Here is a 13,512-nt window from a genome sequence, read left to right on the forward strand (position 1 = left end):
TACATCTGTTTCTATTGGCTGTGAGTTTCGTCGGTAGCACTCTCTCGCGGTTTGAAACTTATACTTTTCTTGTAAAATTGTTCAAATTCAATGCACAAAACTGCCACTAACAGCGCTGGCGAAAACTGTCAAATCCCCTCTACTCATCGGCTCACAGCGAATAGTAACATAGCATGCTAAATATATTAAAAACCCAAACATAAACATTCTACCATGATGTATGTCTGTAGCAAAAACCTAAAAATGTAGACATGTAAACATATCTGACCAAAACTGGCGACTTCAATGGGATTTTCCTTCCCCAGCAGGAGCTCGTCCAATGTACAGGTAGCCAGGCATAGTGGACAACTGTATAAATATTCTCCGCATTCGAAGGTGGGCAAGCAACGGAGGTAATTCCATCTAGTCAGATTATTTTTGATATTACTCAGTCCGCTTCTGAGTCTATTTAAGCTCTTCCCTACCTTCTAGTTCAGGTCTCCACCAGGTGGTAGGGCTTCTGTGGAATAACTCCTTTGGGTAGGTGGCGCAGCTACCTTCTACATATCTTTTCTTGATGTGCTTGGCTGGGTGTCTAATGAAATTGAGCTATGTAGGAAACTTTATTGGTGCCTGGTTTCCGTATAGTGGATGCGCCTTATTAGTTTCTATTTATTTCTTTTATGTTGGCTGCAGTAGTATGTCTAATGCTCGGAAGGGCTAAATAATGAAGTTTATCTATTGAGGTTGGTCGTAAGCATCCCGTAATTATTCTGAGGTCCTTTTTAATGATGCGTTTGCCGGCTTAGCGTGAGCAGATTTTTGCCATACCGGGCAAGTTTAATCGGCTGTAGAGTAAAATATGGGGAGGGATGAGGTTTTTAGCACCGACCGATTGGCTCACCATTTACTTACAGTAAATTTCCGTACTATTTTTTATGGCAGTTACTTTGTTCTTTGTTTTTGTGTAGACCTCTTTGTATGACAGAATACGGTCCAGGGTAACTCATAGGTATTTGGGGTAGAAAGTATGTTCTAGTTCGCCTCCCTCCAACGCAATTCTCAGTTTTCTTTGGGCCTCTCTACTTCTTAGATCGCGATATCTGGGTTAAGTTTTAGGTGGTTTTTTCTTCAGTTCCGCAATCCTTCGCTTGTTCTGCCAATGTCAGATCTTCAGCATATAAGAAGATTCTTGAATTATTCGGTTGTGGTTGGTCATTGGCATAGATGTTAAAAACTATTGGAGATAGGATGCTTTCTTGCGTAAGCCCATTATTTATTATGATGAAAAGTTAAACGTTTATTTCCTAATATTTATAAATTTTTTTTAACATATATTCGCCATGAAAGAAATACAGGGCACATTGAACTTTTCCGTTGTTTTATTTTATTTATACATATTTAGTACATTATGTTGCCTTTACTATAAACATAATCTCGCTTCACCAAGCTGACTGCTTTTTGTTGTACTTTTTTATAGCTATATCCACGGCTTTTTTAATTTTATTCTATACGAATTTTTAATCATTCCGTATGCCATCGTTTTTACACATAGGTACCTTTAAAAATATCCTAAAGACGGGTCCAGACATGCTCCGAATGTCTTATCATACCTCGTCGCGAACATCGAAGCGATCAACAGAAGTTCGTGACGTTGTTGCGTGCGTTCTTAAAATAAGCAACGAAGCGAACCTCGTTCCGTACTTCGTAGCGAACATTTTGACGTTCCATCAGTAATTGCCTTAAAACCATATCTGCAAAATGAACGTTGCTGCAGCAGTTTATACAGGGTGTCCAGAAACTCTACCGACAAATGAAGACAGGAGATTCCTCAGATAATTTTAAGACAATTTAACCCAATTCATCTAGTTCGAAAATGGTTCCTAAAGGAGCTAAAGCTAATTAAAGATGGCGTCTGGTAATTAGTTTTTCTTAAATATCTCCAGAACTCTTCTATTTAGAAAAAAGTAAGTTGGTACACATATTTATCTTTCAGAGATAAATCGATTCCATCTGTTGCAAATTTCTAGTACCGGTCATAGGCGTCCGTTTTGGGTAGGGCAGCAGTTATATTATCGCATAACTTTTTTGTTTTTAATTTTTAAGCATTTTTGAGTCTGGATTATTAAAAAGTAAGGTACTATAGTATTAAAAGGTACTCTCACTTTAAGTCGGTAGGATACACCGTTTTCTAGAAACATCGATTTGAAAATTTTTGGTTTTTTGAATATAAAAAAAAATTCAAAGAATACTATTTAAAAAAACGAAAACTGGTACGTTTATTTATATTCCAGAGATGAATCGATTTCATTAAATGCGAATTTCTAGTATCGGTCATATGCGTCCGTTTTGGGTATGTCAACGGTTATTTTATCGAATAACTTTTTTGTCTTTAGTTTTTAAGAATTTTTGACACTAGATTATTAAATTATGAGGTATTCTAGTACTAAAAGTTACTCTTGGTTTAAATTGGTAAAATACACCTTTTCTTTTTTGAAAAATTTTTTCAATTTTTTTTCAAATCTATTTTTCTAGAAAACGGTGTGCCCTACCCACTTAAAGCAAGCATACCTTTTAGTACTAGAATACCTCACAATTTAATAATCCAGTATCAAAAATGTTTAAAAGTTAACGACAAAAAATATGCGATAAAATAACCGCTGCCCCACCCAAAACGGACGCCTATGACTGGTAGTAGAAATTTACAATGGATGGAATCAATTTATCTCTGGAAGATAAATATGTGTACCAATTTTCGTTTTTCTAATTACAAGCGTTCTGGAGGTATTTAAGAAAAACTAATTACAAGACGCCATCTTCAAAGAGCTCTAGCTCCCTTAGGACTAGGTGAATTTGGTTAAATTGTCTTAAAATTATCTGAGGAATCTCCTGTCTTCGTTTGTCGGTAGAGTTTCTGGACACACTGTATATTACTTATGCATTATTCAGCTAATATGTAATAGGAACAATAGTTGTGAAAGGAGATGGTGGCAAACACAAGTTATGCCGGAAATTATAAACCGTTCTTTAATGTCACATAAATTCTACTAAGAAAAGTTACATCTTTGAAAAATTTATCATCCACTGTTCCTGTGCCTGTACTTTTTTATCTATCCATTTTCCCTTCTAAAAGCAGATGAAAGACTAATATTTTTTTCTACATTCATCGTATTTTTTTATATTTTCACGTCAATCTCTTCCCAATCATTTTTTTTAATTGTTTTAATATCTGAGATTGTTTGGATCCCATAATATTTATTTTTCTCGGCAATTTTCTTCGTAGTAGTAAACAATTCTCATTCGTCCATTCCATCTTGACGCATTCAATTTCAAAATAACAATGACTAGAACGCCGAATGGTTCGGAAACTAGTCCAGACATGCATTCACAACGAACTTCGTCCTGAACCTTTCGACGACCACTACCTTTGATTCGGACGGATTTACCGATAACTATTAAATTTACAACCAAAATGAAGTAGTAATAAACAAACCAAGACACGTTAAATGCTATTAGGAGCACTCCCGAATCATAATTTACAATGCATAAGCTTTGGAAATCATGATTTGGGATTTACAATGTATATACACTGTAAATTATTATCCCGGAGTGCTCCTAGTAGCATTCAACGTGTCTTGGTTTGTTTATATCTACTGCATCTTGATTGTAAATTTAGTATAGTGGAACGTTTCGATGTTACACCCTGATAGCGACAAGGTTCGATACGACATTCGGAGCATATTTGGGCGCACCTTAAGATACGCACATCTAGATCTTGCATGTTATGCATTTTAGGTACTAAATTTAGATATTGTAGTATAGGGGAGTGCAATTAGAACGAAAACATGCATTGTTTCGGAAAAATTCAAACAAGTTTATATTTTTCTAAAACTTTTTTTTATTAGTTTATATACATGTTAAAGTAAAAAGTTCTACTCGCAGATTTGGCCGCTAATTGTTTATTGATTGTTTAAACAATAACAATTGTTTTGTATAAAGAATTTTAAAAATATCGTTAAATTCATCATTTTACTTTGATCAAATATGTTTCTATTTTGTTTTTGATTATGCTGAATCCGAATATGACATTACAATTTGAAAATTCTTATACAGAAGCTCTTATACAGTGTGTCTGCGTAGCTAGGAACCACATGGAAAACTTCTTTATTATCAATTTTACGAAAAAAAGTTATTCTTAATAAAATGTTCGGGATAGTCAAAAATCTAAAACTCAACCATCATATATCAAATTTTATCAATTTTATACGAGTTGTCAAAAATATGAATTTCGTTAAAGAGTAAAGTACCTTTATATTCCAGAATATCAAAAAATGCTATTATGAAAAGTTGTTTGAAATTGGAAACTATGTCTAAATATACAATTACATCATCCTAATCGAAAAAAAAAAAATTCAATTTTTTCTCAAATTACGGATACTCATCATCATTTTATTTAAATTATGATAACTATTTTATTATCACTTTTACGAAAACAGTTATTCTTCTGGAAAGTCTCCCTTTCAGTCTCCCTGGACTGAAATCTAAGATACAACCATCAGATATCAAACTTTTTTTTAATTTTATACAAGGTATGTAAAAAATATGAATTTTTCTTAAGAGTAAGTGCTTTTATTATTCACAATATTTTAATTAGAAGGATGTAATTGAACACTAAAACAAATTTTTTAATTCCAAACAACTTTTCTTAATAACAATTTTCGATATTGTGAAATGTAAAGGTACTTTACTCTTGAGTGAAATTCATATTTTTATTACGACATACCTCGTATAACATTAATTAAATTTGATATTTGATGATTGCGTCTTAGATTATATACGATTCAGAGTATTATATAAAGAATAAGTTTTTTTCGTAAAACTGATAATGAAAAAGTTATCAATAGGTTTCCAAGTTACGCAGACATACTGTATAAGAGCTAAAAAAATTTTTTGCTTAACATTTATTATTGTTGAAGCTTATTATTAAATGTATTTTAGGTAAGTTTTACAGAAAAAAGTTTTGATCACTTTGTATAAACATTTTTTTAGCTGGGAATTTTCGGTTTTTGTATTACATTTTTGTTATTTTCCTTAATTTTCTTAAAAAGAAGTAGTTTATTTAATTTCTAAAGTAAAATAATTGAGTGTATTTTAAAGATTACATCCTATACTTTAAAAAAGCACTTATAAAACTGTAATAAATCCGTTCAAACTTGAGTAATACCGTATTAAAACGGTGGTAATTCTATAAAACTGTAAAGATTTCAAAAATTACATTTTTTGAGACGTCATATCATTTGAATTAAATTTTTGAGATTTTTTTGAATGAAACATCATTTAGCAAGATGCTTGAAAGGTAAGTTGTGCAAAATTGAGAGTTTTGTAAGAACAATTGTATTAGTTACACATTTTTAAATCATTTTTAAACAAAATTCATGTACGGCTCACTTTCCGCCCAAACCGTACTTATGCCCATACATTTTATTTCTTTCTATTAAAACCATAAGATAGCTTAATTATTCTTCTTTCATGTTCAATTTGTAAAATTTAATTTGATCCATTACTTAAAGAATTACATTAAAATAACTCAACCGTACACTTCGCAGTACATTAGTTTACAGTGCGCCAATGTTTGTGAGAAGAGTGACTTTAGCGTTATAAATAAAAAATTATAGAAGATACAGATTTAATTCTAGAAAATTCTTTATATAAGGTTATTTTTGTAAAATTTTCTGAACTTTTCAATGGCCAAGTCAGTTTTTTTCCAAAATTTATATTTTCGGAGTTATTTAAAAAACATCTAATTTCGTAGTTCATTTAACATGTTGTTTATTAAACATTTCTTAATGAATTGTTTGATTTTTTCCGAAGTGAACATGTATATGCACTTCCCTAGTAGATATTTTTTGGTTCTTAAATGTAGATATATACTAAATGTAGATGTTTTATTGTTTTATTTTTTTTTTGTAGGCTATAGTTATGGATTTGTCTGGAGAAGGAGTAAATATAAGTAATATCTGGTCAGGTCGCGGTGTTCCTTTTGGAGGTAGTCTAATAATGATGGCAGTCGATATTGTAGTTTATGGTTTATTAGCATATTATTTAGACAGTGTTATACCTAGTAAGTACCTAGTTAATACTTTTTATTTAATACACAATAATTTATTTTTTAATCGTATCTATTTAATGGTGATTTTTATTTCAGGTGAATATGGTATAAAACGTCCTCCATTATTTTGTTTTAAACTGTCATTTTGGTTTCCTAAGAAGACTCTTCAAAAGGTAAATATAAATACAGTTGTATATTTAAACTTTACATTTAATAAATTTTGAACAAAAAATTCATAGAGTATAGAAAATATATATTGTTGATACTTGTTTGGACAAGAAAAATCTTTCTTTCTTTCTCATTCTTTCTCCCCTTCCTTGTATCCTATCAGGGTGTCGGATTTGGGATGCTCTTTTAATTTACATTCACCCATCTCTTCGACTCTTTTCTTTTTGCTGCCATTATTTTCAATTCCTCGAGTGATTTTCCTTTAACTTTTCCCGCCTCTACTACTTACTGTATCCATTTTTTCTTGATCTGCCTCTTTTTCTTTTTACGATGTTCTTTGCTTCGTGGACTTTTCTTGTAATTCTGTTGGATTGCATCCTCATCAAACGCCCATACCAATTCATTTATCTCTTTTTTAGTTTATTCATTATTGGTTCTTGGTTGGCCATTCTCCTAATAGTCTCGTTGCTTAATCTATTCCATTTTGTCTTTCCAACTATCCTTCTTAAATGTCCCATCTCCATTGTATTTATTCTGCTCTGATGTTTTTCCAGAATTGTCCAGTTTTCACTTGCATAGAGCACAGTCGGTAGGTATCACTATTGTGTTATATATGTTTATTTTTGCCTCTCTTGCAAGTTCTCTTTTTCCCAGTATTGGGGCTAAGAAGTATAACTTGTTTGATTTCTTTGCTCTATTTGTTATTTCTCAGTCTATTTCTCCGTCGTTAGTAATGATACTTCCCAGGTATTTGTAAGTTGTAAATATTTCCAGTTTTGAGTTTTCGCATTTTATCTTTATTTCATTATCGTCTTTGCCGTTGATCTTACTTTTACCCTCGTTTATTTCCATTTTTAGTTCTTCTATTTCCTCTACCCATATATCCATTAGTTTCTGCATTTTGTTCTCGGAATCTGCTATTAGTGCTATGTCGTCCGCATACAGTAAGGACTCCATTGTTACCGGTTGTAATCTATGGTATCCTATTATTGTCTGTAGTTGGTTGGTTCTTGTTTTAGTTTTTCTTATTAATTCGTTCATTACGATTATGAATAGCAGAGGGTGAGACTATCTCCTTGTTTAATACCTCTCTTCCAATTAAATTCTTCTGATCGTTCCCCTCTTATTTGTACTCTTCCTTTTACTTCTTTGTAAGTACTTTCTATAATTTTTATCAATCTGTTTGGTAAATTTATTTTCCTCAAGCATTCCGCTATAATTTGTCTTTCTATCGTGTCAAATACTGCTCTTAGGTCTATGAATGCTAATACCAGTTTTCCCTCCGTGTCTAAGCTTCTTTCGCTTAGGTTCCTGATGATATATATATATTGTCATTTGTTTATCTTCCTGGTCTAAAGGCCGCTTGTTCTCCTCCCAATTTCATTTCTACTTCTTGCCTTAGTCTCTTCTCTATTATTTTGCTCTGTAGGTTTCGTACTCTATATGTTCTCTTTTTTGTATATTAGTACGATGATGTTATGAGCGCCAGTCTCTAGGGATTGCTTATTTTTCCCCCGCCTCTTTATATTGTCCATAGCCAATTTATTCCCTCTTCTCCCATGTATTTTACCATTTCCGGTCCAGTTTCATCCTCTCCTCCTGCCTTGCCTATTTTTATGTTTGATATTCCTTCTATTACTTCTTCTCTACTTATTTGGTATATCTCTGTGTTTTCTTGGCCTTTATTTATTACATTGTGTTCCTAAATTACTTCGGTATCAAATTTTTCCTCATAATATTCTTTCCATACCCTAGCTATTTGTTTTGGGTTTATTTGAATTTGCATTGATCTATCTCTTACTGCATTTATCTCCTTTCGTTTTCCCCCCTTCATGTGTCATATTGTCGTCCAAAAGTTTCTATTATTTGTTATATATCCTTCTTGTAGTTCTTCTCAAATTCTTTCCATGATTTTGCTTTTGCTTGTGTGATTGTCTGTTTCACCAATCGTCTCTGCCTGTAATATTCTTCTTTATCTTCTTCTAATTCCGTTTCGATGTATTTTTTCCATGCCATTTTCTTCTTTTTTATTTCTGTTTTCACTTCTTTATTCCACCACCTTGTCCTTTTCAATTGATTATTACACTTTTTGATTCCACATACTTCAGCTGCTGCTTTCTTTAATACTTCCATGTAAGTATTCCATCTTTCTTCCATTGTCCATGTTTCTTTTTGGCACTCTATCTGCCTCAATCTTTTATTGCTTTCCTTCTTGTAAAGTTCTCGCACACGTTCTATCTTTAGTTTGTTTACTTTTACTTTCTTGTACTCTTTTCTTTCCACCTCCTCTATTTTTTCATCCTTCAGTTTTGCAGTGACAAGCCTGTGTTGTGTGGACAGTTTTTCCGTTAAGATATTTTGTATTTTTTTTTCCAAATTTCTCGTATATACTATAACATATAGTCGATTAAGCTCTTTGCATTTCTCTCTTCAGCCACAAATGTATATTTGTCTTCAATGGTTTGTTCACTGAATGTGTTTCCTATTATCAGGTTATTCGTTTGGCAAAATTCTAGCATTTTAATTCCATTTCTATTTAGTGTTTCTTCCCCATATTGTCCAATACATCCTAATCCCCTATTAACGTTCTACCTACTCTAGAATTCCAATCTCCTAAAATTATTATTTTTTCTCCTGTCTCTCTTAACTTATCTAATGTACCTATATTGGAGTTCGTTGTAGAATTCTATCATTGCCTCTTCTTCACTACCTTCTGTTGGTCCGTATATTTGTATTATTCCTATCTTGTCTTTTAGTTCTATTTGGACTGTAATTATTCTAGATGATACTGCTTCGTAATTTGTTATCCTTGATTCTATTCTTTTATTCACTATTATACCGACTCCTTCTTTTGCTCTTTGTCCCTGCCGTATTCCGGAATGGTATAGGCTATATTTCTCGTTGATGTTGATATATCCGCTCCCTATCTTTTTTGTTTCGCTTATTCCAAATATTTGTACATCCATTTTTTCCATTTCTTCTGTAGCTTCTATTTCCTTGCCTGTCAGAGATGTCACATTCCATGTCGCTATTCCTATATGATTTGTCTCGTTATGAGACAAATCATATAGGAATATCGACAAATTTTTTCTCGAGAAGAAAAATCGATACACATAAATGATAATCATTTTAGAAAAGATTTTACTTCAGATTGCCGGTGTCTTATCTGAATTTGAATTTAGTAAAAGTCTCAGCTGGGACATTGACATTAAAAACATTCTGAATGGGGTAAGAAGAAGAGGTCTCCTACTCTTATAAATGGAATTGTCATAACTTGATCTTCTTTTTAAGCTTCCATCTTCTATCGAAGGTTGGATATCAACATGGCAATTCTTATTTTACTTACATCAGCTCTAAATAGTTGGTTAGAGCTCAGACTAAACCATTCCCTTAGATAACGTAACAAGGAGATTCGTCTTCTTCTTACATCTCTTTTACCTTTTTATTTTGTCCTCTATAATCAAACGCAGCAGACTATAACGATGACCTCTTACTATATGACCGAAATATTCAAGCTTCCGCCTCTTAATTGTCTGTTTAATTTCTTCCCTCTTATTAACCCTATCAAGGATTTCAATATTGCCAATTTTGTCTACCCATGATAGTCATAGCATTCTTCGATAACACCAACGCTCAAAAGCTTCCAATTTCTTAATCTCTAACTGCTTCAATCTTCGTAGAGCAAAGTTGTAAAAACGTAGCAGCGCAACAAGCTAGCGTAGATCCATTCTAAGGTCTCTACTACATAACAGATGTTTCATTTACGCAAATTTTGCCCTTGCTATTTCTATACGGCTTTTAATCTCTTGTGGTTGTTCTGAGTTTTGACTAACCAATATTCCTCTTTTCCAACTTGTTCTGCTTTTATTTAAAAATGTACGATAAGATGAGGTACCGATTTATTCACTCTGTCGTTATTCAGTTATCATCAACTGCTCCAAACAAGTGTTATTTATTTGAAAGGAAATTAGGAAAACAAAAAAAATACATACTAAAACTTCTGCCTCAGTTTTATACACAAATCATTGTGCTTTTACAAGAATTTGTAAAGACTTTTGGTCTTTTTCGGACCGCACAAAAGTACAAAATTTTACCAAATAATAAACGGAACAGTTAATATATCTGTAATAAAAACTAAAACCTAGATTACGTATATACTCTTCCTAGATCTTCACTCATATGGCCAAACAAATTAAAAAAAAGAAGGAATTATTGTCAAACTCGGATTCAGGTCGGTACGAGAGATTGTTGGATAGTAAAAATGAGATAGTATATGTATATCTTGTTCACAGTTATCTTTTTTATATAAATCTCAGCAGTTTTTTTAACAATCGATACCTACTGTAAAAAATACAATGTGCTATTTTTTTCAGATTCCCCTTGCAAACGGAGAAAGTTCAGAACATTCATTAAATAATACGGACTATACCTTAGACGTTGAGCCGGTTCCCAGAGAAATGCGTGGGAGGGAAGCAATTAAAATTGTGGATCTTTATAAAACATTTCAGGTAATTTAATAATTAACAATAATTAATTAAAATAAATTTTATTTTGTGGATTACCTTTAATGGGAATTAACCACAATTTCAGTTCAAAATATTTTTATTAGAATTGTGGTTATTTCTCCTTGAATGTATTAAATATCATTAAAATGTCATAAAATAATAGTTTCAGACCAAAATATAAATTTTATATACGTAATTAGAGGGTCGCGGACGTTTCCCAACTGTCATCAATACGACTAACTTCACGCGTAACTTTGATACGCGAATTATAAAAAATATGCATTGAAATCCAGATCCCGTAATTCGTTAAGCGTGATAAAGTGAGTACAAAGACATACATATTTCTTTCTTTGTAATTACAGCTTCAATTTACCTCACTTCTCGTAGACTCTACCGATAAGGTAGAGTCGCGCGCCCGTAATTAGACGGCGGTTAGATAAATAATTATCATCACCGTTCGATGGCGCCACTATCGCAAGAGAAATTTTTAGAGAGACGGCGCTAATAAAAAAATTTCAGCCTAATCGGACTTGTTTTGTTTTGTTTAGATCGATGTGGTAGCGGAGTCGTCCATGGCTCTTAGAAGAATGGAAAAATAGTAATATTGATCGGTGATTTAATTCTTGTTTTTGGAAGGAAAATCGAGCATCAAGATAAATTAGTTTTCTTCTTCTTGATGTGCCTATCCGTGACGAATGTTGGCGATCATCATGGCAATCTTCACTTTATCTGCAGCAACGCGGAAAAGCTGCACAGATGTTGTGTTGAACCAGGTTCTGAGGTTCTTTAACCAGGGTTTCGCATAATGTATCGAAAGTATTCCAACTTTCGAGATTTGATGGTGGTTAGTACTTCTCGGTTCTTCCCCATTCTTCTATAAGGACCTCCTCATTTATGACCCGATCAGTCCATGGGATTTTAAGAATTCTCCGATATAGCCACATCTCAAATGCTTACAATTTTCGGCACATATCTTCGTTCAAGGTCCATGATTCAACACCATAAAAAAGAACAGAGAAGACGTAGCATCTCAGCATTCTGACTTTTATACCAAGAGAAAGGTTGTGGCTCTTGAAAAGAGGCCCCCATACGGTTGAAGATTGATCTAGCTTTTTCGATGTGCGCTCTTATCTCTTGGTTGTTGGTCCATTCTTCATTTATTATGATGCCGAGGTAGTTGTAGTGCCTCACTCTTTCCACAAGGGTTTGGTTGATATAGAGTTGACCTTTTGTTATCTTTTTCTTGCTAACGATCATAAGCTTTGTCTTCTTTACGTTTATATTGAGTTTATATTGTTGACTGTAATACGTGATTTTGTTCATGAGGACTTGTAGGTCTTCTAGGTTGTCTGCAAATACTATGGTGTCATTTGCGTACCTGATGTTATTTAGCCGGTACACGTTTAGTAGAATACCTTTTTCAGTTTCGTGCAAAGCTTCGATAAATATTCTTTCAGAGTAAAGATTGAAAATTAGGGGGATAAAATGCAGCCTTGCCTCACTCCACGCATTATTTTCACATATTCGGTATGTTCACCGTCATCTCCGAGGTTTGCAGTCTGATTCCAGTAAAGGTTTCTAATTATTTTCAGATCTTGGTTGTTAATTCCTGCTTCTTTTAGTATTTGTATCATCTTGGCGTGTTGTACTCGAAGCAACTAGACATGCGTATACGTCGCAATTATCGTCTCTGCATGTCTGGAATAAGACTTGTATTGAAAACAAATCCTCTCTCGTACCAACAGCATTTATGAACCCGAACTGGTTGGGCGAAATTTGACTTTCACATAGCTTGTAAATTCTTGTATGGATTACCTTTAGGAACAATTTTAGGAGATGACTCATCAGGCTTATCGTACAGTATTCTACGCATTTTTTGGTTCCTGGTTTTTGTTGGAAGTGCAATAAACTCAGACTTTAGCCATTCTGTTGGTATTTCTCCAGAGTTGTATATGTTGTTGAATATCATTGTGATTATTGCTATTGATTCGTTGTCCATCAGTTTGAGTAGTTCTGCTTGTATATTATCGGGACCTGCTGCTTTGCCATCCTTTAGCTGTGTTATGGCAGAGTAAACTTCCTGCTGTAATATTCTTGGGTCCATCATTTACCTCTTCTTCTAACTCAAAGGTGTTATCTCTTTGGTATTCAAATAGTGTTTCTAGATATTCTTTCCACGTTCTAATTTTACTCTGTTTGTCTAAGATGATGTTTCCGTCACAATCAGTTAGATTTCCTCTCTGTCTCCGTCTTAGTCCACCTGTGAGTTCTTTAACTTTCCTATGCATATTGTGACTATCGTACTTGACTGTAGAGTCTCAATTTCTTGGCATTGCTTCTTTTTCTTTCGCTTTTCTAATTTTCCTTCTTATTGATATATTGATTGTTTTATATGTGTCGGGGTCATTTTTGGCATTTCTTCTTTCGTCCATTAGTTTCAGGATCTCATCTGTCATCCATTATTTCTTCTTGGTTAATTTATCTGCCTTCAAGTGTTTATCCTTTACATTTTGAACTATTTCGGTCATCTGTTTGATCATTTGTTCTTCGTTCGGTTCGTTTCTAATTGCAGTCACTTGCTCGTTTAACGTGGCTTGAACCCTGATTTTGCGTGTCAGAGTCCTTTAACATACGTAGGTCAAATGATTGTGATTTCTTTTTCTGCACTATTTTGAGTTTGACGCGAAATACTCCCACCAGTGGAACGTGGTCCGTCTCTAAGTCTGCTCCAGGATAAGTCTTGACAGATAT

General features: G+C 33.3%; 1 protein-coding gene across 3 annotated transcripts in view; it reads left to right on the forward strand.

Annotated features, from left to right (window-relative positions):
• The window catches only part of LOC126881331 (cholesterol transporter ABCA5-like), a 254,480-nt gene that overhangs the window by 148,860 nt on the left and 92,108 nt on the right, over nucleotides 1-13,512 (forward strand). For all 3 annotated transcript variants that reach the window (XM_050645551.1, XM_050645552.1, XM_050645553.1), the window contains exons 9-11: nucleotides 5,950-6,100; nucleotides 6,185-6,261; nucleotides 10,630-10,764. In XM_050645551.1, the coding sequence (XP_050501508.1) occupies nucleotides 5,950-6,100; nucleotides 6,185-6,261; nucleotides 10,630-10,764 (363 nt within the window). The remainder of the gene's footprint in view (nucleotides 1-5,949; nucleotides 6,101-6,184; nucleotides 6,262-10,629; nucleotides 10,765-13,512) is intronic.

This window comes from Diabrotica virgifera, chromosome 3 (assembly GCF_917563875.1).
Source record: "Diabrotica virgifera virgifera chromosome 3, PGI_DIABVI_V3a".
NCBI lineage: Eukaryota > Metazoa > Arthropoda > Insecta > Coleoptera > Chrysomelidae > Diabrotica > Diabrotica virgifera.